This window comes from Pteronotus mesoamericanus, unplaced genomic scaffold (genome assembly GCF_021234165.1).
Source record: "Pteronotus mesoamericanus isolate MK-2021 breed Mesoamerican mustached bat unplaced genomic scaffold, CSHL_Meso_final contig_78, whole genome shotgun sequence".
Lineage (NCBI taxonomy): Eukaryota > Metazoa > Chordata > Mammalia > Chiroptera > Mormoopidae > Pteronotus > Pteronotus mesoamericanus.
This window is the reverse complement of record NW_026555258.1, coordinates 18,662,375-18,690,334: the sequence shown is the minus strand read 5'-3', so window position 1 is coordinate 18,690,334 and position 27,960 is coordinate 18,662,375. Positions and strand designations below refer to the sequence as shown.

The following is a 27,960-nucleotide window of genomic DNA, read 5'->3' as shown; positions in this document are numbered from 1 at the left end:
GTATACATGATTTCATATACATACACATTGTGAAATGATCCCCCCCAACCAAGCTAACATATCGATGATCTCTCGTTTTTCCTTTACTGCATGAGAACATTTAACTTTTACTCTCAGCAAATTTTATATAATAGTGTCATCAACTCTATTTACCACGTTCTACATTAGATCCTCAGACCTTATTCATCATATACCTGAATGTGCCCTTTACTAAGCTCTTTTTAGTTCCCCACACCCAAGCCCTGGCAACCACTTTTCTACTGTTTCTGCAGATTTCGCATATAAGTGACACCATGCAGTATTTGTGCCTCTGTCTGGCTTATTTCACTTAATATAATGCCTTCTAGGTTCATCCAAACTGTCACAAGTGACAGGACTTCCTTCTTTAAGGTTGAGTAATATTCCATCATATACAGGGTACTACTGTATTGAAAATAGCGCTGTCTTCTTTAGTACTTCACTTTAAAAATTAATTGTGCAGATTGTCAAGTGTACGTGAAAACTTTCCAAAATTCCAATAACCAATCAAAACTGTAGTGGCAAAACCTTACTTACATTAGCGACAATAATAAAGATCAATTGAACAGGTGAGTCTAGATATGGAACCAAGTTTCTATGAGTAGAATGCATATTAAAGATGTATTTCAAATCAAGGGAGGAAAGATGGATTATTCCATAAGTGGTGGTGGAAAAACTGGCTGGTACCTTGGAAAGAAGATGGATACCTATCTTACTCCTGGGACCAAAATAAATTCCAGAAAGAGATGTAGATGGGAGTGGAGGAAACATGAAGATCTGTGCTGCTCTTAAATTGAAAGAATACATTTATGCCCATGTAGGTGACTTTCCTGCCAAGTACGTACTTTGTGCTTGTACTTACACACTTTGGCATCCCTTGGACTGTTGTTCATTGTATTTATTTCTCCTTCCAAGTAAGTCAGGAGTCCCTAGCAATTTGCTAGCCGCCAAGCTCTTGTCTGTGGCCAACATTTTGTACTGGACACATTTTTCTAAAAATTAACTTGTTGAGGTATAACTTACATACAATAAGATGCACACATTTAAAGTTACCATTTTATGAGTTTTGACAAATTGTCTACTTTATATAATCCCTATCCCAAAGGACACTAAAACCACCCCCCAAAATTCTCTTGTGCCTCTTTGCATTCAATCCTAATCTATTCCCTGCTTTATCACCGATCTAACATAAAATTTAAACTGTATAAAATTTACAGAATAAAATGTGGGAGAAAAATTTTATGATCTTGAGCTAGGCAATGATTTCTTCAGTGAGAAAGTAAAAGCACTAACCATCGGAGGAAAAAAAGGATAATTATCAAAATTAAAAATACATGCTCTTTACTTCTGGCTTCTGGTCTGGCAAGTGTTGCACTGGCAGTCAACACTCTTGTCCTAACAAGGAAAAAAAAAGTTAACTAAAAACTAAAATATCAGCAACTCTCTTTACAATAGATCTAGCAGAGGACTGAGCTCATAGGGCCAAACACTGCCTGCAAAATCGGTGAGTCAGACAGGCAGATACACAGGATCACCGGTTATGGGAGAAGCCAAAGGGCAGAAACCTCCATATGAACCAATACCAGGTTAGGAAAACTGAAACTTCAATGAATTGCTGGAGGCTCAAGTGTGGGCAAGTTCGAGAGCTAAAAACACAGGGGCGTTCGATCTTAGGGTGTCCCCACGCTTTCCTGAGCTTTATCTCATGCCTGTTTTGTTTCCCCCATATAGGAAGGGGGACACAAAAGGGCAGGGACTTTGAATTTTTGTTATTTGTAATAGTGACTAAATAATTTGTTCCTAAGATTCCAAATTCAAAAAGTTCAAAAGGCTATACAGTGTAAAGTTTTTCTCTTAGTCCTGCCCTTCAGGCACTCCTGAGTTTTCCTGGGAGACTGCCAGGGGTGTCGGTAGTTTATTACACCTTTGCAGAGATTTTACACACACACACACACACACGCACGCGCACACACACTCTTCCGTCTTTTCATTGTACTATAATTGAACCCCTCCTCTACTTGGTGGCAGCATTGATCAATGGAATTGACATCTGAATGTCCAAGAGCACGGTCCTTTTCCATATGTTAAAGGCTTTTGTGTTCCTCGATAATGTTTAGATGTTTTCCTCCTATCAGTCTTGCACAATTTCATAGGCTTTATGTATATTCCCATGTGCTATCTTTTTTGTAGCTGTGGTGAAGGACACATTGCCTTCCTTGGCCTGTCCTGTTATGAAACTCACCTTCAGAAGAAGGAACAGAGTGGGCTGCCCGGAGAGCCCCGTATGTTAGCAATGAGTATTTCTTGTGTAGTCATAAATTATAAGGGGGTCACCTTAGGACTTTCAAGTCACCAATTTCTGCAGGGAAGGAGCTAACGCTTACTGGGTACCCAATATATGCGTGTGCCAGGCATTATGCTGGTGTTTTAAGTAAATGTATAATATGTATATGAAGTAGATAGCGCTATCTTACTTTACAGATGCAAAAAAATCAGAAGTTCAGGGTCATGGAGGCAGTAGACTTTTGGACTCCAAAGCCACTATTTTCTACCATAACCCAGAAGGAGCTGTAGTACGCAGTGAGGTGACTGGCTGCTGTTCACAATGAAATATTCATTCTCTATTGCTAATTACATACTATTTAAATGTACTTTATTAGGTGGCTCAAACTCATTACAACCACTCTTTCTTAGATAATAAAGGCTGTATACATTTTTACTAAATGGGTCCAAAAAATTAAGTAATCATCCAAATGGTTTCTAAATTCCATGTGTCATTTTTTTCATGCTTTCACTATCGTTTTCCCCAAATTTTCGCCTTTCAGCATTCCCATAAATGCAGCTGGCATGTTCTCAAATCCTTCAGTGACGTATTCATTGTACTGGATCTTACCCTGTATCAAAACAACAAATGTAACAGATGAATATCATATTCTAAATGATAGCACTCTTCCCATCTCAGCAACAAACGTATCAGGCAGGCCATGGGAAATTTGGAGCTACGCGCTGGAGGCCCCGTGAACGTAGAGTCACTCGGGGGGCATGATCCACCTACACAGTGCAAGTCACAGATTACAAGGTACACAGAAGAATGTAATGACAGGCATTAGATCACAGCATAATAAGAGGAGAAATGTCCCAAGGAAGTGATTATGCAATGTCTAAGTAAATTACATGAAAAAATTTAATAATGTCATGATCTCAGAAGCAGAGCGAGTCAATGGAGAAAGGAGCACCCCTCCGGGGGTCACCTGCGTTTGTCCTCCCAATGCCGTAGCTGCGTTGCCTCTGTCGGACCCCTGAGGGGGCAGAGCCTGTTCAGGGCATGTAAATACCATGGCACCTTAATAATCTGTCCTCCCTTCAAGCTAAGATTCCTTTCATGTGGGTCTAACATTCACTGAAGACTTTGGGAGAGAAGGGTTCATTTAGTGAGGAAGGCTTTTCATTCTCTACTACAAGGCACAGTCTACTGAGTGGAACTAATTCACATTTCCAAGTCTCTTCAAAGGGGTCTTATGGGGAGACCTGAGTTACAGATGTCATTTTTTCCCTTAATATAATCCAGTGATGGTTTAGCACCATTTATGGACTTATGGAGGGACCATTTGCTTGAGGTCACTCAACTAGTAAGTAGGGTAGCTGGTATTTGAACCCTTGGCTAGATAGTCCAAACGCACTCCTGCCCTTGAAGATGCAAAGAACCTGGAAAAGGTCAAAAGCTATAATCCAGTTTAAAGGTTAAAAGTAGAGGATGAATACTAATATTATATGTTAATAATATGGGAACTTAGAGTATAGGATATAGGGTATATGGGAACTCTCTACTTTCTTCATGATTTTTCTGTAAAACTATTCTAAAATAAAAAGTATTTTAAGAAGGTGAGCGATGAGAAAAAAATCAATAGATGAGAAATTAGGCCAATTCACTAGTTATTTAAAACAAAACTATAATTAGTTTCACTTTGTTACAGGGGCACATTAGGGACACCAGCATGGTGATATCTTGTTGTCAGCTGTGGCCATGGAAGCGCTAGATTCAGTTTCACCAACAGCGACAAAGAGGCTACACATTGGGAACTTAAAAATAATTCAGCTCTTCCCAGCTTCCCGGCAAGAGCCCAGCCCAGGACTCCAAGTGTTAGACTGGGAAAAATGCCAGCCTCCTGTGGTTGCCAGAGCAGCAATCTATTTCTCTGAACTGGGAAATGATCATAAAGCCAGCAATTAGGAAGTGTGATACCACTTTCCCCCTGTAAAAACTAAAATAAGGCACCTCAGTCACTCAGATTTCTATTGACTAAAACTCAGCATGGTGTTGGTGGGAAAATGACCACAGCACAGGCCAAAGAGACTGGCTTCTTCCTTTGGATGTCAAGGCACGACCTTAAGAAGACTCTCATACAGGACAGAGAAGAGCCACAGCACAGATATTTGCCCCTCATCCATTCGGCAATATTTGTCTAATGCCTACATCAATTCAGACACTCTTCTAGGTGCTGAGGGTACATCAGAAAACAGAATGCGTGAACGATGCTGCCTGCATACAGGTTACACTCTCATGGGCGGGAGATGGGCCATAAATTAATAAAGAAGTGAGTTATAGTATGTATAATATTAAAAGATGGGAATTGCTATGGAGAAAAGGAGGATCAAGAGGGAAAGGGGATTACAATTTAAAATAGGGTCATTGTAAAAGTTGCTTCATTCAGAAGGCAGCTTTCAGCAAAGACATGAAGGCGGTGTGAGCACTAAGCAGTTACGAGGGGTGGAGAGAGAAGGGGAGGGACCCGGCAGAGTGAGTAAAGTGAGTGAACACTAAGAAATGAAATTAGAGAGGTTGTGGGGGATAGATGACAGAACTAAGTTTTATTCCATGTGAAATGGGGAGCTTTGCAGGGCTCTGAGTGCAAGAATGACACGGTTGGATGTATGCTTTCAAAGACCCCTCTGGCTGTTTGGCTGGGAATTGAAGGGCACGAAGGTGGGGCCCAGATGGAGGCTAACACAGCATCCTGGACAAGCGCTGGCCCGGATCAGGGTGGTAGCAATGGAGGAGGGAGGGGTGGTCAGATAATCTCTGTAATTAGAAGCTCAAGCCACCAAAATTTTCCAACAGGCTAGACGTGGGGATGAGGGAAAGGAAGGAATCGAAGGTGATTTCAAGGCTTTTGGATGGAGCGACTACATGGGTAGAACTGCCACAACTGAGATGGCAAGGTCCATCTATGGAGCAGGTTTGGCAGGAAAGAAGAAAACATATTTCATTTCGACACGTTAAGTCGAAGATGTGTATCACACATCCAAGTGGAACTGTAGAGCAGTCGCGCTCAGGGGGAGGTGTAGGCGGGAGAGACATCTAGGAGCTGTCAGCCTATCAACACTTAAAGCCGGGAGCCCGGATGAGCTAACTAAGGGATGGAAAGAGTGCGGACAGAGAAGAAAAGAGGCCAGACTTCAGAAAGAATGGAAAGAGAGAGTATAGACAGCAAGTCCAGGTATTTTGCTATAAAATAGGGAGCAGTGGGATGTATTTGCGGTGGAAACTGGAGTTCTGAGGCACCAAAAAGGAACGGGATCCAGTGCACCACGGGAGGGAGTGGCTCTGGTGGCCCTTACCTCTCTGACCCACTTCAGCAAGTCTTCCAGAGCCTTCTGGCGGACCTCTCCTTGCCAGCGGTTGACGATGAACCCTTCTGTGCGGAGCTGCTTATAGATGATAACCTCTGGCGGTGGGCCTGCGGAGAGGAGGGCACATTTGGGCGACAGGGTCCAGGGAAGTGGCCGTGGTGAACACAAGCAGACAATTCAGGCCACTGTTCTCTTACTGCCTCCCCTTCCGTTTCCTCCACTCTGTTTTGATCCATGGGGCTGCTCACAAATTGACATGCACTCTGTGGTAGGCAGAATGATGGCTCCCCAAGATGGCTATGTCCTGATTCCCAGAATCTGTGAAGATGGTACCTTAGGTGGCAAAAGGGACTTTGCAGATATGCTTAAGAACATGAGGCGGGGAGATTACTACGTAGTATATAGGTGGGCCCAACAGAATCACAAGGGTGCTTGAAAGGGAGAGAGGGATGCAGCAAAGTCAGAGTCAGGAAAAAAAAATGTGATGATGGAAGCAGGAGCCGGGTGGGAGGGAGCGGGGAGAGAGTTGACAATCTTATGCTGCTGGCTTCAAAGATGGGGAAGGGGCCATAAGCTGAGAAAGGCAGGCGGCCTCTACAGCTAGAAAAGGCGAGAAAGCAGATTCTTTTGGAACCTTCAAAGGGAACACAGCCATGCTCACTCATTGGGGGCTCCTGACTTCTGGGACTGTAAGACAGTACATTTGTGTTGTTTTATGCCTTGCTAAGTCTGCGGCAATTTGTTAGCGCAACCCCAGGAAACACACAGTGCTCGCGCAGGTCAGACGGCCAGGGAGCGGTCGTCCTTGACATGCGAGAAGCAAGGCCCACCAAAAACTTCCCAAATGGGTCTATGGAACAGAAAGAGGGCCTGAGGATAACATGATACCATTTCTGCGCTACTCAGGAACGAATACCCTCACAATGCCAATACTAAGCGTGTTCTTCTTGATGGCTTAATGCAGTCATTCTATGGCAGAATCCCATCTCCTTCCATTCTGGACTCAGAGGAGATGCAAAACAACTAGCGTCCACCCCTGGACTAAGGGCCAACCAGAGAGAAGAAACCGAGAGGCTCAACAACTCCCACGCCTGCCCCTGTCCTCGCCATTTCAGGACACCAAGAGTTCGCCTGCATGCTGGGTCTCACACTCTAGCGTGTATCAGGATCACGTGCAGGGCTTGTCAAAAGAAATTGCTGGGCCCCTCCCCCAATTTCTGATTGTGGCTATGGAGTAGGTCCCAAGAATATGTATTTCTAATAAGATCCCAGGAGATGGTGATGCTGCTGGTCCTGGGCTCACATTTTGACAACCACCAGCCTAGAAGAAACACCAGGCTACCTTGCAGCCTGTAGGGCAGGACTATTCCGTGTGGGAGCAAAAAGGTTGTAAGGTTGCCCGGTTTCTTTTCCCAAGGCTCTCAAGTGATCAGAGACTGAGGGAATGTCACCTGAGCAAGTGCCAGGAAGTCAGGTTCAGTCAGGACCAGAAGGGACAAGACAAGTGGCAGAATTTATTTTCAGCATCTTTGAAAACTGCCGTCACACAAGGCTAAAGTTCCCACTCACTACTCTGACAAAAGTAACATTAGCAGCCAGAAAAACGGGGCTTCGTCCTGAGCTAAAGAGATCGATGCAAAGTGAGTGAGACAGGAGAGTGACACCCCCAAATTCGAGACTGGTCTTGCAGAAAGAGTGCTTCTGTAGAAGACCCCCACCAACCACATTTCTTTTTCGTATTACTGGTTGGAATCCTCATATCCTCATCTTGGAAGAAGAGGAAATACTGTTTCTGGGCTTTGTCCACTCTCACTGGAATGTGGGTTTCTTTTTTGAGAACCAAAAAAAAAAATGTGCCATTAAAGTTGGGGAACATAATTACTTGCCTCTGAGCTATCCTAACAGTGAAATACATTCGACTTTCCGGAGATCAGAAGCAGAACAGCATCCTAAGTGTTTAAGATGGAATGGACAAGGCCAGCTGATATCTCAAAGACTTATCTGAGCAACTGAACTTCCAAAGACTAATCGCTAAAAAAACTAGATCAAGTTGCTGTATCCAAAATATTTGGCTACACCTAATTGAACTGTGGTCAAGAAAATGCATCCTGGAGCTTTGCTCAATTGATGGGAAGAAGATTTCTCATGATTCTAGCTTAGCATCAATTAGAAAAATATCAGGGGAAAAATGGTTCCAAACAGTAAGATTGCCAAGTGAACCTGGAGTTTCCATCTTAGAGAAGGTTGTGTCCTTGATTTTTCACAGTTCGAGGGGGAATCTACAGGTTGTGTGTTCTTCCTTGGCCCCTTTCACTCTCAAGTGAGGATGCAAGTTGTGTTGTGAACTAGCAGGGCTATGAGGTTTCATTCCCGTGAGTCAAGCCCATCACAGAATGAATAACCAGTCTATTAATGCTTGCCTTGATCCTGATAATAATCTGGAAGATTCTTTTTTGTTCTTTCCCCCTTTTTTTGGACCACAGTACATCTGCTATCTCATCAACAGCACAAAATGTTGTAGCAGAAAAGGACTCTGTAGGAGTTGTTCAGAAGGCGTATCTTTGTTTTGAGGCTGTTGCTAATAGGATTTGAAGTCTCTGGTCTGCTCAGCCATTCATCACCCCATACCGTAAAACAGGAGACCTATACAACATGTCTCAGAGATGGGGGGCTAATGAACAGTTTTCTAGTTGGCACTGGTTTGTGACCTTTATAGGTATGGAGGTGGGAGGGGCGGTCTCAGCGTAAGAGAGTGAAGAGGTAAGGGGGTGGAGGGCATGGGTGGGCACAGGCAAAACAAAACAAAGAAAATCAAAGAATGGCTGGGGGTGGTGGAAATGTACGCTCCTTTCCCTTTTAGTGGCAATTGTGTTTGGAGAGGCCAGGGTGTCCTGCTGCTCTAGGAAGCTCTGCCCATGATTGGCTGAAGGAAACGGCAGCCTGCTTTCCCCTTTGCCCACCTCACGTCGCCTTCTACCCGTACCCACACCTCCAGCAACATCCCCAATGTCCTGAAGAACAGCCCTAATGTTTTACCAGCCAGACCAAGGTGTGCAGTTTCTAAATCAAATCATCACTGTCTTTACAATTTTTCAGAAAGTAGGTAAAAACTAAAACTTTTAGTATGTGTTTGTTCTACATTTTCAGATCCTGTTATTTCTTCACATAAAAACGTAAGCTGATAAATACTATTTCATCAAGAATGTCAGGGAGCCTGTTAAATATTTTGAGAGTTGCTGAGATGTTTTTAATATTCTGTTGCCATATCTGCAACTCTTCTCCCCACCCAGTCTTCCTACATCTGTGGCCATGTGCATGAGCTCCTTACCTGGGGGAAGTGGACGAGTAAGGTTATATGTGGAGATGGCCCCACATATAGCGATTCTTCCAAATGTCTTCATCTGGGGGATAACAGTGTTTGAAAATTCTCCACCTACCTAAACAGGAGGACCAAAAAAATAATAATAATAAAATAAAAAATAAAAAAAAACTTAAATAATCTAAACACTGGAAGATTCAAGAAAATTTTTCATTTATAATCATCATTTCACATTACTTGTCTTAGCAGGAACAGAACAGATTGAATTATCACAACAGTCCAGAAAACTGCACTTTGAAAAACACATTAGAAACTGAGCATTTCCGTTTTACTATAGGAACATAGTACTGTAGGAACTTATATAACATAAATCTTACTTCATTATACTGTGAAGTTCTCTGATCAGTTCAGTCACCTCATTGTCCTATCTAAACGTTTGAAAAAGTAATCAAATGGCATATAAAGAACAAAGTTGGAGGACTCACATTTCCCAATTTCAAAACTTACTGCAGAGGTCTATTAATCAAGACAGTGTGAAAAAAGAAATATAGATCAATAGAACTAAAATGAGAGTAAAAAAAACCTTGCATTTATGGTCAATTGATTTTGATAAGAGTGCCCAGCAACTCAATAGGGACAAAACAGTCTTTTCAACAAATGGTATAGAACAACAGGATATCCACATGGAAGCGAATGAAACTGGACTCCTTCCTTACACCATGTACAAAAATTACCTTAAAATGCACCACAGACCTAAACATGAGGGCTAAAACAATAAATCTCTTAGAAGAAAACAAAGGAGTAAATCTTCATGACCTCAGGTAAGGAAAAGTATTGGACATGACACCAAAAGCCCAAGTGACAAAAGAAAAAATAAATTGTACCACCAAAATTGAAAACGTGTGCTTTAAAGGTCACCGTCAAGAGGATGAAAGACCACTTACAAAAGGAACAGGAGAAAATATTTGCAAACCATATACAGTGAATCCTCATTATCACTGGACTCCATGTTTGTGAATTGGACCACTTGCTAAAATTTACATATGACCCCCAGGTCAATACTCACAGAGCTTTCCCTGGTTATCTGCGGACACACACAGGGCAGGGAGAGATGCAAAGTTCCCAGCCAAGGTCAAACAAGGCCATGGCTCTGCTTTCTGTCTTCCACCCTCATATGGAGACTTACCAGAGGGTGAAGGCAGTAGGGGGCAGTGCAGTTCAGTTCAAGAAGCCCTGGCTCTGGGGCCATATGGATGGGGTACGAACCCAACTGTGGAAGGATTCGTTCGTGGGGCAGCCTCAGGCAAGGGACTTACCATTTCACTGGACCTCATCTCCTCTTTTGTAAAATAAAGCAAGTGGAAGCTACAGGAAAAATTGTTTCGGGACTTAAGATTGTAATTTATGTAAGATGTGTGCATACACGTACATACTTTTTCTAGGAGCAAAGAATGGTTCAGTAACTTTATAGAACATAACTACCTGGAATACCTAGAACTGTTGTATCCAATAAGGAACTTGTGTCCAGAATGTATAAAGAAGCCCTACAACTCAATGAATAACCCAACTGAAAAACAGGCAAAGGATTTGAACAGATATTTCTCCAAAGAAGATAAACAAATGGCCATTAAGCACATTAAAAGATGCTTAATATCATTAGCCGTTAAAGAAATGCAAAGCGAAATCACCATGAAATTATCATTTCAAACCCTTTAGGAACGCGATAATAAAAATGATAGATCGTAAGTGTTGGCGAGGATGTAGGGATATTGGAACCCTCATATGTTGCTGGTGAGAATGTAAAATAGTGCAGCCATTTTGAAAAAAATAGTTTGGCAGTGCCTCAAAATGTTAACCGTGAAGTTACCATATGACCCAGCAATTCCATTCACAGGTGTACACCTGAGAAACGAAAACATATATCCACTCAAAAACTTGTACATGAATGTTCATAGCAGCGTTATATAATAGCCAAAAAGTATAAATAACTCAAATGCCCACTAACTGATGAATGGATAAATAAAATGTGATATATCAATACAATGGAATGTTATTTGGCCACATAATAAGGAATGAATCACTGATACATGCTGCAACATGGCAAACCTTGAAAACAGGCTCAGTGTAAGAAACCAGTCACAAAAGACTGCTTTGGGGGGAAGTGGATAGTGAATGCTAGAAAGTACAGCATTTCTTTTTATTTTGACAAAAATGTCCTAAAATTGATTGTGGTGACAGCTGTACAATTCTGTGACTATACTCAAAACTATTGAGTTCTGTATTTTAAACGGTGACATATCACAATAAAGCCATATCCACTTTCTTCATAGATTTTAGATGGAAACTCCAGAAGTATATTCCCTTGCATAGTTACTTTGTTAGTAAGTCACATTTTAAGTCTAATTCATACTTACATTATCAAAATAACAATCGTAACCATCAGGAGAAGCTTTTTTCAAAGTTTCTTCCAAAGACTCCACTGTCTTGTAGTTAAAGGCAACATCAAATCCAAGCTTTTTAAGGTAGGCAACCTTATGATCCGACCCCGCTGCTCCAACAACTTTGCAGCCCTAAGTGGGGAAAAAAATGGAGACCATTTATAAAGTTACAAGCATAGACCAATTCCACCCTCCTAGTCTAATATGGTCTGGTTCCCCTAGAACACTTTCTGAGGTGCTGAGCCACGCATATATGAGGATACCCCGATGGGCCAAAAGGCCCCATAAGTGAACTTAGTCCCTGAACCAGCCTACAGCCCAAGAATAACTCTGGCTTTGCTCCAACTGCCCAACACATCGTTTCTATGTTCACGTGGTCTGCAGTTCATTTCAACCTGCTGTCTTGACAACATATTCATTTCCCTCTCCTGTTTCTTCATTTTGGGGCTTCCCTTCCCTTGGGATGGCTCGCATGCTATCTCTTGGTGTAGTCGTCCATTAGACTATTATTTGGGCTCAGTTCTGGGACTCTCATTTCATAGACGGCCCTCCTGGTAACTGCCTAAAAAGCACTTTCAGAATAAGACTAGAGATTATATTGGCACATAGAAAGTAGCTCTTCAGAGAGTTCTCTTGTGTTCTGAATGTATCGTGAAGACCAGACTGCAAGCCACTGTGTGCTTTCAATTAGGGAAAGATCTTTGGGTTCATACATGTATCTGTACAAACAATGCCTGCTATATACTTTCTCCATTCCTTCATGATTCAGGAAAAAACTCTTTTGCAAAAGCTGCATCCTTTGTCCTTTAGTCTCTAGTCTTACACACTCACAGGATGATCTCATTTTCTTTTACGACCTCAGTGCCTCCATCACATGTGTGATACCTTCATCTATTAACTCCAGCCCGCGTCTCTCTTCTGAGTGACTTCCAAATCAGTATTTCCAATAACCTTCCTGTGGACAGCCTGGAGGGACCTCATAATCAATGTGTCTAAAACGTAATGCCATCTATCCTTGCTCGTTTGCTTGTTGCTCCTCTTCTATTCTCTACTGTAATAAATGGTATCACTCAGTCATCCACACGTGAGCCACATGGATCATGGGAGATGGGTTTCGTTCCCTTTCTATCCACATCCAGTCAGCAGGTGTCATTCTTTTCATTTTCATTTTTTTCCTTGTTTTACCAAATATCCTTAGACGCTGGTCCTGACCTCCAATCTCTTCGGTCAGTGCATCACACTTTTCACCTGAATTATTGTAAGAGCCTCCTTACTGGACTCCTTGTCTCTGATGCTTTGTCCCAGAGCAACTTCTCTAAAATGCAGAGCTAGTCATGTCTCTCCTTTAAGGATTAAGCACAGACTTTTCCATAGGACCGTCTCCAGTCGGGTTTCCAAAAGGATAGCTTTGAGGGTAAATCCTATCAAACTTTTGAAATAAATATCCCTCATAGTTTAAAGGAAATATTTAACATTTGATTATTGGAAAGTTTATTAACTCATTTTGTAAGTCTAGCATAACCCTAAGCTAAACACCGATGAGAAGTTCAGAACAAAAAAAAAAACAAACTAACAAACAAACTTTAAACCAAATTCATCTCCATAGATGCAAAAATTCTATGTAAAATGTGATTAAATAAAATTCAAAGATACAAATCCATAATATACCATAGGTAAATCGAGCTTATTCCAGGAATGCTAGAATGGTTCAATACTGGAAAACTATGGGAATTCATTAGCTGCAAAGTTAACCTGGTAAATGCTGAAATGACATTTGATAAAAGGCAGTATCTATTCCTATTTATTTACTTACTTATAAATAAATTCTCCTGCAGCCCCAATGGTAGCCTCATCTCTTATTTGTATTCCAAGCTCGCATTAGCACTGGAGACCAGCCTGAATCCCTGGCTATTGGCTGTAGCTCCATATTCATAAGTATTCTGCTCGACTCTTTCCCTAGGAGCTAGGTCCTGAATTCTGCATCCCAGCCTCTGGCAAAGGATCAGCTAAGCCAGATCACCTTGCAACTTTCCCACCACGTGACACATCCTAACCGCGTCTGAGCAGCCCGCTGCCTGTACCCCTGCCATCACATCAGATCTCTTGAACACAGACGCCTGCCCAAATCAGAGCTGATGCTTCCACGTCCTCAGTACCTCCCAGGAGTCAGCGCCCAAACCATGGCCCCACGGCTCCAGGCTGACTGCTGTAGCCTTTGCGATGGGGCCGCGTAAGTGACGACTCCTGGTTGGCAGATCTCAAGCCGCTCCTTCTGTTGCTGGGGGAAATCAGAAAGAGAGAAGACAAGGCGGAGCAGGAAATGTTCGGCAAAAGCTACGAAAGCAGCTACTGCTTACAAACTCATTCCTCTAGACAGAGGCCGTTTACGATTTGACGGCTGCAATGTTGTCAAATAATGCTCAGGTCATCTTGGCTACCCCATTTTTCTCACTCCCTCCATTTCTCAGTCATTCCTAATCTTCAATTTCTGAACAAGAGCCATGAGACTAAATTCCGAGACTAGGGGTGTCTGCTGTGTTCGCTGTCACGTTCCCAGCACTCACGGTGGGTGTGGAGTAAATGTTTGCTTCTGAGGGAGGGCGCTTACCTTGAGCTTGGCTATCTGCCCCACGACAGAGCCCACGGCTCCCGCTGCCGCGTTCACCAGCACAGTCTCTCCACCCTTCACTCCACAGATGTCCAGAAGGCCAAAGTAGGCTGTTAGGCTGAGGAAAGAAAATTAAGGATATGTGGGTAGATGTGTTGCTTTCCCCTATAACTCATTCCAAAGACCTTCTCAGCAGCCCGCTGCCATGGATCCAGGTAAAAGAAAACAAGAGGAAATAAACATTACCAGCCACTAATGGTCTACCTCCTCCTTCCTTCCTTCCTCCCTCCCCCAAACAGAAATAAAGATGATGGGACTAGGGTGGGAATGGAGAATTGGCTGGAAGGGGGCTACATCCTGTCCGTCACCAGGTCAATGAAGAGAGGTCCCCCTTAAACTCTGGGGATCCAAGACCAGAGAGCTTGTGCCTTGTTCCCATTAAAGTCCTAGGGAGATGGCAGGCGTCTTGGGAAAAGCCTGTATGTTATCCTGATGCATCACCACAAAGCAGATATAATGGCATGAGGGGCCTAGGCATGACAGGGTCAGAGAGAAACACCTTGAGTGTCCCATGGCTCCTGAGCAGCACGGAAGAACTAAACCCCTTCACCTCACTGCGACAGGATGCTGCAGTTAGCTTACGGGGGAAGTACTACCAGGCCTGCAAAGACGCAGCTCGGATGGTACGGGTGTGGAGTGGGTGGAGAAACCGCCAGACCTCAGCGCATTGCCAGCTTGGAAGATGTGGCTGAAGACACAATGGGGAAAGTTACACTCGGGGCAGGAGACCAGCCTGAAACTAAGACGGATCAAGCTCAAAAAGTTGTTGTTCCCCCTTCTGCTGACGCTGAAGTTGCATCAGCCCCTGGAGCTTGTATCAACCCGAGGGAAAATAGAAAGGAAATTCTGAGCTTCAAACCTGAAATCATGTGAGAAATCACTGTACTGAAATGAGTTTTTATTTTTCTACACCAGCCAAAATGAGGGTTTGAAATAGAAATACAATGCAATAGTAGAACAATTTTAGGTTTTATTTTGCACGCCCGAGTCTGAGCCAATGAAATCCATACCCATTACGGTGACCATTAAGCCACTTTCCAAATTTCAGACAAATTCATGAGACGTTATTTCCATGTAGACAGCGCCTACGTGTTGGCAAAACTTCAGCTTACTCTGCCTCTGCCTATATTGGAGGGTCCATGAGAGCTGAGCACCGAAGGGAAAGGCAGTGGAAGGCATAGGCAGCCCTTTTTCCAAGGACCCAAATATCTAATAGTCCCTTAACACAGTGTTTTTCAAAAGATGAATGGAGCACCACCTGCCTCAGAATCACCTGGAGTGTTTATTAGACATTCAGATTCCCAGGCCCCACCCTAGACCCGCTGATTTAGAAATTCTGGGATGTGGAAATCTGAATTTTAATAAGTCTCCAGTGATTCTTGTGAATACCAGCCACTGAGAACCACCACCTTCATGAACGCTGACGCCAGAGTATGCTGGGCAAGCGGGCCTACCCACCAAAGAGAAGCTGAGGGCACCTTCTCTGATTGTGTCATTCCTCGCATGATAACCAGGATCTCCCTTCCCCCAATCTGCCCTGTAGGCATTTCCACAGTCAGCTTTCCTTTTAGAGAGGGGGAAGGGAAGGAGAGAGGGGAAGAAACATCGATAGGTTGCCTCTCGTACTCCAGGGACCAAACCCCCAACCCAGGTATGTGTCCTGACTGCGCATTGAACCGGTGACCTTTTCCATTTTGGGATGACGCCCAACCAACTGAGCCACACTGGTCAGGGCTCCATAGTTAGCTTTCAATTCAATCTATTGATCTAAGATTCCCAAGGCCTTTCCCAACATCACCTCTTTTTAAAAATAAAATGAAGATAACATGGAGAGGCCAACAGTAAAGAAATTCTAGGGGGAAATTCAAGATACACTTTAAAGGAAGCAGGACCTTAACAGAATCAACAGGCTGGACAGCAAAACATACGAATTCTTCCAACTCAACTTAGAAAAAGAGAAAGGTCCTATTGAAGGCAATAATCCATACTCTGGGGGCAACGTTAAATCTGCGAAGCTTGGGTAAATGTAAGATACCCCTAGGTTTCAAAGTTGAACTTCTTTTACGGCCCGTGACAGAAGCCCCGACATTCTCGAAGGGTTGACCTATCCAGCTCATAATGGCAGGAATTCTCAAAGGAATTCGGTTGTGTCACCAGCGGCGGCTAGAAACAGGCATGACATCATTCCTCCCCCACCGTCACCGAGAACAGCTGGTATAAAGTTGACTGGAGTAAAAGTGCACTCTTTAGGGCCTTGGAACAGGCAGGTAAGAAATATACACAAAGGAATACACTGTCCTCTCTTGTAGGAGTCAAGATCTCCTAATATTTTGCAAATTACTTTCTCCCCAACTAAGTCATAAGAGACTTTCTCTTAGGTCCCCTCCTGCCTCTGCGCTCCCAACACGTGGCTCACAATTTCAAGAAGGACATATGGGATGATGACAAGGTGGGAGGAAGGGCTCTTGCTGGTAGAGGGTACGGGACAGGCGCAATGACCAGAAAGTGCTGTAATTCTGTTTAGTGCCCACTAATTTAATGTACCGTGGTATTAAGCATCCTCTAATTTCACAGTGTCTCTTGGCTATGGCAATTCTGAACAGTTCACATTCTGAGTGGAATATGATTATGGGGTATGTGGGACTGGTTTTTGTTAGAGGCTGATCTTGTGAGGGTATATGTTTCCATTTCATTTTTTAAAAGTCCTTCAAAGTATGAAAAAGAAAGAGGGCATGCAAGTGTGAAGAAAGGAGGAAGAAAGGAAAGAAGGAAAGGAGGAAGGAGGGGGGGAGGGAGGGAGAGAGGGAGGAAAGATTACACAATGTAGTGAAAGAATGGAAATAAATGAATTCCAGGCTAGAAAAGTTTTGGGGACTTCAAAAGGAATTTAATCAATGTTTCTTTTCCAAGGCATAAAAGGAAACAGGAGGTCCAAAGTGCAGCTGGGACCTGGAGAATAGACACAGGATGAATTGACCAGGAGTCTTCCTGAAAGGTAGGAAGAACTTCCTGAGGTCAAGAGACACTTAAGTATTTTAAATCTGTGCTAAGCTGAGAGACTGAGCCACCATACCTGTGATTCATCTTAGTTACCATATTTTGCCATGTATAATGTATACAATTTGCTCAAATTTTTGAGGGAAAAATAAGGATATGCATTATACATGAGTCGCACTAAACTGTGGGTGTGCATTACACATGGCAAAACTCGGTATTTAATGTTTAGGTCCGCTTGCCCCTCAGGAAACTCAGGTTATAGCGAAAGAGGAGGAAGAATACAGGTACAGAAAAGGCAAAGTAGACTGAACTCCTTCCCTTTTAAATTATGAAATGGAGGCAGAGATGAGTGATGAGTGAAACTGGGACCCTCCTGGGGACAGGAGGAGGTGGTGCCTTTGAGTGACCGTTTGCCAGCTGCTTAGGAGGGACTGGGATCATGCCCCACGTTGCTCCTGGCTCCGTCTTCCCCCTTGTACCTGAGTGTCCCTGATCCCATTCTCACCCTCTGCCCTTCCGTCCCAAGGCTAACTCTAGTCTAGCCTGCTCTGCTTGCCTCCTTGATCCTAGCATCTCTAATCAGCCCCTGAGACTAGAATGTCTTGTCTCTTCTTACTGACCAAGTTCTGGACAAACCGTTTTGGAAATCCAGAGTGTCAGACGTTCAAACAAATGACGTATACTCACAAAACTCACCCTGGCATGCCAACTGTTCCCAGCCTCAAAGACAGAGGTAATGTGTCTGGCCAGTTCTCAGGCAGCCTCTCCAGTTCTTTCCCATCAGAAATGGAGTGTGTTGTCCAGCCTGAAAAAGCCAAAACTACACTTCCTGTTGGGAAGGCTGAGTTTTTACTTTCCACAACTCTGAAAGAAAAAGCACATCAAAACACGTGAAACCTCTTGCCTCTACAGAACCGGGGATGTTGTGTGGTTAGTGTGCACAAGGAACACTGAGGTTGATATTCCACAAATGACTACCCTGCCCCTCCTCTCCTATCTCAATTCTTAGCCATTGGTCTTTCCTTCTGCAGAAAATATATGGGCCATCACAGAGGGACTCCCGCAACGGGTCGAGCATCTATCCGTGTCCTAAGCCATTTCTTCTCTCTATAAGTAAGCGATGTCCATCCTCTGTCTCAACATGCCCTGGACACCAGTTGCTTATGGTCTTTAGGGCTCACCCTCCAGTTCCTTAGCCCTTCCTCCCTCCTGATTCGTTAACATTTTCCTCTCTACCATCTCTTTCCCTCAGTATATAAGTATGCCCAACCCCCCCCCCCCCCATTTTACAATCCCCATTCTCTCCCTCCCTGCCTCCAATGTAATACCGCTACTCCACGAAGGTCACAACAACCCCTGATAGCAAAATCCAGTGGACACTCTTCATTCATTATCTGATTTGACCTTTCTATTGTTTTCAACACCCTGGGTCACCCCAGGGGTTTTTACCTATCCCTCAGTTGCTCCTTTTTTTGGTCTCATTTGCTGATTCTCTTTCTTCCATCGTCTCCCCCTCTTCTCACTTTTTTACTATTCCCCCCTGCCCAGATCATCAAGTTATTACTATATAGCATACATTTATTTTAGAAAACTTAAAACACATAAAATAAAAATATCAGTTCTAATTCCATGAAACAAAGATAACTTGGAATATTCTGGTGTGTTTCATGGCAATCTTAATGATATATTTTTAAATGTGTATACATGTATGTACAATGATTGAAGTAATTTTATGTCTCATAACCTAATTTTTCTTTCTCAACATCATACTAGTCTATATAACTTACACTTTTTCTCATATTAGTAAGAATCTTTCAAAACCTTTAATGAATTTATTTCCCCATTATTAGACATTTATACTACTTCCAGTATTTTTCCTAATGTAAATCACACATCAATTTTCATTCATAAAAAAAGTTTATTATTTTCTTAGGCAGTATTTCTCTAAATGAAATTACTACTTTAAAGAGTATTAAAACATTTGTAACTGTTGCTGTATATTCCTTTCTAGGTTATGCCAACTTTTGCTTCTACACTCAACGTGTAAGAGTATCATAACAACATTTTTATTACTGGGTATTATGTAAAAAAAACCTTTGCCAATTTAGCAAACACAAACACACGTTCATTTCTTTGATTATTAGCAAGAAATGTGCAAGACGTACATGAAGGAAACTGTTAAATAGGCCATCACACAAACATGGATAAATGGAGTGGTATAATTTATACTTAGAGAGAAATATTGTAGAGATAGCAGTTTTCTGTAAATGAACCTATAAAACCATTGAAGTCTCATAAAACTCCAAATAAGATTTCAATAAATGGTATAACTAACTAGTCATTTGGACATCAAGTAAACACTTCAGTCCTTATTCCAAAATAAATTAAAATGACTCCAAGATTTAAACATGAAAAATGTGAAAAATATAAATAAAAATACTAGAAGAAAATATTTTAGCCATGTTGATGGGGAGAATGCCTTTCTCATCATGCAGTGAAACCAAGAAGTCATAATTACAAATATTAATAATGTAATCTCATAAAATGTTTAAACAATGATTAGACACAGGAGAAAGATAAAGATAAACAAAGACCCTACTATTCCTAACAGAGGAGAAGCTTTTACAACTCAATATAAAAGATGAAAAGACCTAAAGGAAAAGGGTAAAAGACATAAGCAGATAATTCACAGAAGAAGTTGATTATTAATTTACAAAAAGGATGTCGACATCACTAATACTGAAAGAAATGCAAATTAAACTGAGCATGAAGTATCAACATGTTCATCTCACATTGCCAAGACTGAGGGTAAGCACTGGGCATATAGGTTTGTGGGACACAGGGTCTTCAATATTATACTGGTGGAAGCAGAAACTCATACAATCACTTTAAGGACCAACTCTTTATCACAAACTCTTCAAATTAAAAATGTGCAACTTCTTTGATCTAGAATTTATACTTCTGGAAATTTAAGGTAAACGATATTCATCCAAGTGGTCAAAGAATACACAGATACGCACATATAAGTGCATATATATTCCTTGCAGAACTATTTGTAGTAAAAAAGAAATTGGAAAGTTATAAGTAGTGGATTCGTTAAATGGCAGATAACAGGCATAATCTGCAGCCATTAGAAGATAGGTAGTATAATTACATACTATCGACAAAGGATATCCATAATATATCGAGAAAAAGCAATTTGCTGAAGGGCATTTAATCCCATTTTTAAAAAATAGAAATGTTAGTATGTGTACTGACAAAATTTTGAAATAATAAACAGTCATCTCTAAGGTTGAGATGATGTGGGAAATTCCAGTTTCCAAGATATAAATTTTTTGCTTTATTTGATTTTTTATAAAATAATTATGAACTAGACAAACATTTTCTTTTTTTTTTAGTAATTAAAAGTAAGGATAGCAACATGAAATTGAAATGATGAAGATTTCACAGTCCTTCCTCCCTTCCCATGAGTCAGGAAAAGGGCACAATTCCCAAGTTGCTTAAAGTTCAGACAATGAGTGAACTACAAATGCTGAAGAAATTGTGAGAGCAATGGATAGAGACAGGGTCCAGCAGAAGGTCAAGGAGAGACATATTTTCCAAACACTGGGACAAACAGAAATAACTACCTGGCCACTTGCTCCCCCATCATCATATCGCCCTCTTTCAATTGCTTGGCCGCCACTCTGAAAACAAACAAACAAAAGAAAAACATGCTTAATAATGAAGAGCATCTGAGAAAAGCTGTCTTGAGTTTCAAGCCACATGGAAAACCACTGGGAAGCGTGTACAGAAATGAAACTCAGATACATGAGGGCAGTACAACTGGGCGAGATGTCGGGGGAACTGATACAGGTAGTTCTGTGCTGCAACTCCAAAGCATTCTGGTGACATTTTTCCATGAAATGAACATGAGAAAATTACCGTAATGCTCCATGGTGGGTGAGTTTCTACCAATGACTTTAAAAACATACAATAACTCGGGTACCACTGGGTACATGTTATCCCAAACACTAGCTGTGATATTGTGATTTATAACAAAAATATACATTTGGTCTGTCCTCCTTTCTGCCACAGAGATCCTAAAACTCCTGGAATTTCCTAAGTGGTGGGAGCCTTAAAGGTGTCTTTTGTCATGTTAATGAGGTAGCTTTGGGAAAGATTGTGGCTGAGGGTTAGAACTTTTATCCCTACCCACACCCTTTACCTGTAGGAATGGGAGAGGAGCTGGGGGTTGAATCATTAGCCAATGGCCATGGATTTAATCAACCATGTAATGGCAAATGGCATTTTTGTAATGAGGCCTCCATGAAAAAATCCAAAAAGGCAATGTTCAGAGAGAGTCTCTGTTCACGAGTACGTTGAGACGTGGGGAGAGTGGTGCCGTGGAAAGCACAGAGAAGCTCTCAGCCCTGGCCCCATACCATGCTCTATGCGTCTCTCCTCTGGCTGTCCCTGAGTTACATTCTTTTATAACAAACTGTGACTTTGTGAGTAAACTGGTTTCCTGAGTTCTAAGCTGCTTTATCCAGTTAAATGAATCCAAGGAGGGTGCGTTTTAGAAACTGCAGGCTATAGCCCTTTAGGCCAGAAGCATAGATCCTCTGACCTGGTCTTGCAACTGGTGCCTAAAGGGAGGTGGACCATCTCGTGGGACTGAGCCTTTGATGATCTGTGGGATCTGACACTATCTCCAGGTAGGTAGAGTCGGAAGTGAGTGGAATTGCGGCACTCAGGTGGTGTCTAAGCTCTGATTATCTGTCAGCTATTAAAAAAAAATGACTGTATTACCATATTTTGCTGTGTATAATGCGCACTTTTTGCCCAAATTTTTTAGGGGAAAATAAGGGTGCCCATTATACATGGCAAAATTACCTCGGCAAAAAATTTATGAGGAGTTGGTGGCCCACAAAGGTGTTTATTCTCTCCTCTCCCTGAGAATTTACTGAGTGTGAGTCAGTTGCAGACTACCCAGATTAAGACAATGCAGGGAGACAGAAGGCAAGCAAATCTAACTTTAGTCTTAGCATCTTTCTCTACTCAAATTATTTGCCAGTAGTGAAGTGGACAACTTGGAGATTGGCTTCATTTTTCTTCTAATTTTTCTGGAAGCAATTCTGGTGAGCAGTGAGAGGCAAACTGTGGACACTGAGATAGGAGATGACTGTGAAATGAAAGGGACAAGGTAATCCCTCATCGAGCGTCTCTGAACTTTGCCTGCAAAAGGGGAGCACCCACGAACCCCACTACTGACACTGTCCGGGGAGAATGAGGGGGGAAATGACTTTGGAATCAGATGAATATTTTAAAAGATTAACTACTTTAAAAGAGGGTCTTAACACACAATATGAGAATTTTTAGGAGGGAAATACTACCTCATGTAAGGATCCACAGTGAGGAACAAAGCTTCCAGCAGGACCTCTACAAAAAGCAAGCATACCACAGGCGGTTAGAAACGCAAGGCCTGATGCCTTTGTTTTCTCTGACGTTCTAAATAAACACAAGTAATCTTTCTGCTCAAGGCAGCCCTCTCCTCGGTGCTTTCTACCAAAGAGGCAAGAAGGTCTCTGACATCAGGCCCAGCCCACCCAGTGGCTGTTGATCATCATCATCATCTTCTTCTTCATCATCATCATCATCATCACACTTACCCAGCACTCCATGCTTTTCACAGATTATTTCATATAGTATTTCCCACAATTATTGTTTCCATTTATTTAAGCTTAGGTTCAGTAACTTGCCCAGGGCCACATCTGTAACCACTGTGTGACAGGGCTCGCACTGGGTTTTGTTATCAGTTCCAGTTGCTATTAAAGAATATGCATGTTGCTGGACCGACCCTCATGTACCCATTCTCTGGAATTTTGAAGTTGAATCCTGGCTATCCCAATGTAGATGGACTGATAACTTTGCCATGTTACTCAATTGCATGCCCTTTTTGCAAAGCTTACCTACTTGTAAACACCCCTTATAGACACTCCTTAGAGTCTGCTCTACAAAGCTCACTTCCAAACATGTTATGAAGTATGTTGCCATTTTCCTCCCTTAGATTTCTTTAGGTCTGACTAAATGCTCCCCCCGAGTAGAGAGGAGCCTCCTCAGGGGAGGAGGAGGGCTTTTAACCTCCTTGTCTCCTCACAGAGAGAGTCTGAACTCTGCACACAGACTACCTCTACCCCACTGTCATAACCGGATTTACCAGGACAGAGAGGAAATCTTCCCATGGTCTCGGCCAAGTCATGAAGACGAATGCACCCAAGCATGAGTTTCAATTAGCAAGAAAGAAGAGGGATCCTCCAACATGAACTCAAGGTTTCACACAGAAGACTTTGAAAAAGTCTCTGTGGCAGATTGCAAGATGGCCACAAATATCTCCCCTCTCTGTGCAGGCCTCTTTGTCATTCTTCCCAACAAGAAGTCTATTTCTCTTTCTTAGATCTTGGTTTGGCTACGTGACTTGCTTTGGCAGGTTTACTAGCAAACATGATATGGGTAGAGGTTTGAAAAGTGCTTGCACATTGGAGCTTGGCAATTCTTGCTGCTTTAGATCCGGGTGACCACTGTGAAAATAAAGAGCTCAAACGAGCCTGCTAATCAGGCCACTGAAATGGGGCATAAACTGAGGCCACAGAATTGTGTGCTAATAAATGATTGTTGTTTGAAGTCACTAAGTTTGGGGTAGTTTGTTATGTAGCAAAGGCTGACCAATACAACCTCTTGCAACTCAAATCATATGATGATGCCTTACCTCCATTTTTTAAGGACGGAAGTTCAACTGTCTTCAGCTCAAAGTTACTATTTTTTGGGTGGCCCTCAAAGTGCTTCTTCAAGGTCCACCGCTTAGCATGAACCATCCTGAAGTTCCTAGAACACAGAAAACATGTAGTCAAATGTCATGAAATGACTGGATTATTATGGCTCTCTTGGCCACTGCACTGAGGCCAGGCAGCAGGGTCTACCCACCATCTACTTCTCATTATCATTTAGCCTCAGCCACACATTTATTTAGTATTCACTATGTTTTTGTTGCTATGCTAAGCACTTCATATGCATCATCTCATTTTATCCCCATAAACTTCCCTGTAAGATAGGCACTGTTATCATTGCCAGCATACAATGTACAGAAGAGAAAACTGAGGCTTCCTTGGAAATCTTCAAGGCCAAGGGAAAATGTAAACCAACACAAAAATTCTTCCAAGCTAGTGCTAGGGTACTGAACAGCTACTTGATGTGCAAATATTCCATTTCTCGTTGCACACAAAGTGAATTCCAAGAAACAGCGTCAAACACAAAGAACTGATCAGAAATGTATGCACATCTTTCGAATGGATAGAACAGTGATTTTCAACCTTTTTCATCTCATGGCGCACATAAACTAATCACTCAATTTCTGTGGCACATCAGAAAATATAGTATATTACAGAAAACATATATTTTGCTGATCTGACCAAGAAAAAAGGTGTACCATATTTTGCCATGTATAATGCACACTTTTTTGCCCAAATTTTTGAAGGAAAAATAAAGATGTTCATTACATATTGGTAGTACTAACTTCATATCTATATAAATGTTTTAAATTCTCTTAGAAAAAGATTTTATTTATTTATTTTTAGAGAGAGGAGATGGGAGGGGGAAAGAGAGGGAGAGAAACATCGAAGTGCGGTTGACTCTCCAGTGTCCCCAGCTGGGAACCTGGCTGGCAACCCAGGCACGGGTCCTGACTAGGAATAGAACCAGCGACCCTTCGGTTTGAAGGATTGCACTCAATCCACTGAGTCACACCAGCCAGGGCTAAATATGTTTAATTCTTTTATTTATGCTTATGCATTAAAAGTATAACTCTAGAAAGCAATAACGATATCTGAATGCAAAAATAATACCCTGGAGCAGATCATCGGTTTTGCTTCTAAATATAAGTAAGTAAGTAAATAAATAAATAAATAAATAATAAATAAATAACCGAATTAAAAAATTAAAACAAAGGTTTTTTTCCCTGAGAGTTTGGGCCAAAAAACGTGGGTGCGCATTATACATGGCAAATGCGGTATTTTTGATTCATTCACACCGGCTGGCTACTGTTGTGTTGGTTGTTGTTCGTTATTTTATTTGACAACCTAAGGGAAAAGAGGTCAGTGCTCCTGGCTAAATAGTCACGTATTGTATGTTTTAAAAATTTTTGTGGAAGTCGGTTGAAAAATCTCTGGGATAGAGAGACTCGTTCTAAGTTTCAGGAACAAATGGACGCCACCGGGTGGCGCTGCTGCTCCGACCCATTCTCAGGCGTGAGTTTTCTTCGGCTCCAAAATGGAAATCAAGCATTTGTTTGGATTTAAAATCGCCCGCGCACAAAATCGAGAGAAGATCCTTCACGCGGTTCTGAATTGCCCTCCATCACCAGGAACCGCGCCTTCCCCACCAGTGATGCAGCAGCCACTGGTGATCTCACTGTGTCCCCAGCACTGCTGCGGGGCACTTGTGACCTGGACGGGACACTTCGGCATTGCCAGTGGAAAGATCAGATCCGCAGCCCTGCTCCTTCCTTCTAGTTTCTTTTTCCAAAATGGCAGCCGCTGAGAATTCTGAATTCGTCACAGTCCAAAAGGCCCTTAAGAAAGGGCCTGGCGGTTCTGAGAGCGTCCCACCCACGCGAGCAAGGGAGCCAGATGTGTGCCCGGGGCAGGCACTCTCACCCCGGGCTCCCCGCTCCTCTCTCCGCGCTCCGCGTATACCTGAGCTCACTAAGGGAACTCCGAACCCTGTCTTGTAGTCCCAGTTTGCAGTCCCGCAGGTTCCTCAGCCAGTCCCTTCCCCGGAGCAGCCGTAATTCCAGCCAGGCCACCCACTCCGCTCCAGCACCCGTTTCCGGTCTTTTTAAGAAGTTGCAGGGAGCGGAGGCTCAGGAACATCTGCTCGGTTTTCTCCGAGCTCAAGGCCCAGAGGCTATTCAGCAAAAGGAGAGGGAGAGCAACGCGCAAACGCTCCGCGAAGGGTATCTAGACGCTCAACAGGAGGAAAAAATTGGAGCCCGAATGGGCATCTTTACTTACAAGAGTCCGCAGGTTCCACTACCTAGAGAAGGCGGTCGAGACTGCGCAGCGGAGCACCCAGGGCCGGGATTTTTGTACGGTCCCAGAGAGGGTGGGGCTTCTCCCAGGGCTGAGCTGGGTGAGCGTGCGTGCGTGCGTGTGTGTGTGTGTGTGTGTGTGTGTGTGTGTGTGAGTGTGTGCAAAAGCCGCCCACTGGAGCCCTGCCCGGATGGTATCGTACCCGCACCAGTGTCCTGACTGGCGACCCAGCAGAATGGTGATGCGCGGGAAAAGGGGCGGCCTCAGGCAGGGAGGTGGAAAGGCAGGGTCCCGAGGTCGGGTCCAATGCTGGCTCTGGGCTGCCCCCGACCCGCCGGCTCCACCATCACCCCGCAGCTAGTCAGGCATCCATCCCTCCACCCGCGGGCGCGCGTACTGGCCCCTTGCCTGCCGGTCCGGTTCCTCGGTTGCCTGTTGAACACTTAACTTTGACGAGCCAGTTCAAGGGTCACCTATTTGGTGAGCTCTTCACAGACTCTCACAGGTAGGAGTGAATGCTCCTGCCACTGGGGGCGCCACCCCATCACAGCCCTGTAACATCCAGCCCTTGACAGGACCTCTCCCAGACCAGTTCCTAGCGAGGGGGTGTACACAATGTGAAGCCCCCCCCCTTTTTTTTCACTGCTCTGATTGGAAGCCAGCCGCCACCACTTCCTGGTGTTGCAGCTTTGAGCAAGTTACTTAATCTTTTCCAGCCTAAATTCACCCATCTGCAAGATGGAGCTATGAATAGAGCTTTGTGGAAATTACATGTCTTTTTAATGAATAAAATGAGTTAATAAATATCGAGTGCTTACTCTAGTAGGCAGGTAGTAAGCTCAATAGACGCTAGCTTCCAGTAACAACCTTTGGACCTCCCTACTGGCCCTAAGACAGTTCCAGGCAGCCAACCCAGTGCTTCATTCAATTACATACCCCCAATTCCTAGCCCAGCCCTTGTCAGTTATGTAATGTAAATAGTGAAACAATGCAAAGATGTTTAGAGAACATACAAACTTCCCCTTGATTTCCTCTATTGCCCTCTCTGTAAGGTAACTCATGTTACCAGGGAGTATTTACACTTTCACTCCATTCTCCGTAACCTTTCACGTACATAGAGAAGGCTGTTTCCCCCTGTTTTTACAAAAACAGGACCACTCTAAAGGTGGTACTCTGAACCTTTTTCTTTTCTGCTTTAACATCATGGGCATCTCTCCAGGTAAACAGACACAGATATAACTCGTTACCTACAAAGTTCATGGCTAATATTCCATGATTTGGGTGTATAATAATTTACCCCAAAGTTGAAGCTGTTTTTAGTCTTACTTTGCTTTGTCATTATCAACCAGGCTGTGATAAATATCCCTGTATGAAGCACTTTCCATTCTAATGCTTTTATTCTTATATGCTAAATTCCCAAAGTAAGATTGTTCGGTCAAAGAATATGTTTTTGATGTATTAGGTTGCGTCATATGAAACAGTTGATATTCAACCATTTGACCTAAAGAAATATCAATGTTGTAAGGTTAGACCTAATATATTGTCAATGACGTTGCCAAAATATTGCAGCAATTTCCATTCCTGCCATCAATGTATGAGTTTCCATTACCTAAAGACAACATCGGGACTGAAGTTACCGTAGCATTCGCCTTTTGCCCGTCTGATGAGTGTGAATGAGCTTATGCCCTCCATCCTTGCTGAGACCATGAACTTAGATCTGACATTTATATTCGTGCCCTTGCACCCCCCTGTATCATTTATGGTATTTTTTTTCCTCTCAAGTTATACTACCTTCATACTGGGTTAAAAAATAAGGCAGATGTA

The 27,960-nt window shown here is 42.8% G+C and overlaps 1 protein-coding gene across 1 annotated transcript; it reads right to left on the bottom strand.

The window, feature by feature from the left end:
• On the bottom strand, positions 1 to 26,187 carry PTGR1 (prostaglandin reductase 1). Its single transcript, XM_054584527.1, has 10 exons — positions 26,119 to 26,187; positions 23,820 to 23,935; positions 22,447 to 22,492; positions 20,701 to 20,757; positions 17,768 to 17,935; positions 14,015 to 14,132; positions 11,383 to 11,538; positions 8,978 to 9,086; positions 5,638 to 5,756; positions 1 to 2,912 (listed from the first exon to the last, which is right to left on the bottom strand). Exons 2-10 carry the CDS (start codon positions 23,923 to 23,925, stop codon positions 2,802 to 2,804), a joined length of 990 nt encoding a protein of 329 aa, XP_054440502.1. The 5' UTR covers positions 23,926 to 23,935; positions 26,119 to 26,187; the 3' UTR covers positions 1 to 2,801.
• Positions 26,188 to 27,960: the final 1,773 nt, after the last annotated feature.

What these genes read in the sequence shown, in the direction of transcription:
- PTGR1 (XM_054584527.1), bottom strand. Translation starts at nt 23,925, where the DNA reads ATGGTTCATGCTAAGCGGTGGACCTTGAAGAAGCACTTTGAGGGCCAC. An exon ending in GGCAGATAGCCAAGCTCAAG is followed by an intron (nt 11,539 to 14,014) that starts GTAAGCGCCCTC and finishes TTCCCCACTTAG; the next exon opens with GGCTGCAAAGTTGTTGGAGC. An exon ending in TGCTGAAGTGGGTCAGAGAG is followed by an intron (nt 2,913 to 5,637) that starts GTAAGGGCCACC and finishes GTTTTGATACAG; the next exon opens with GGTAAGATCCAGTACAATGA.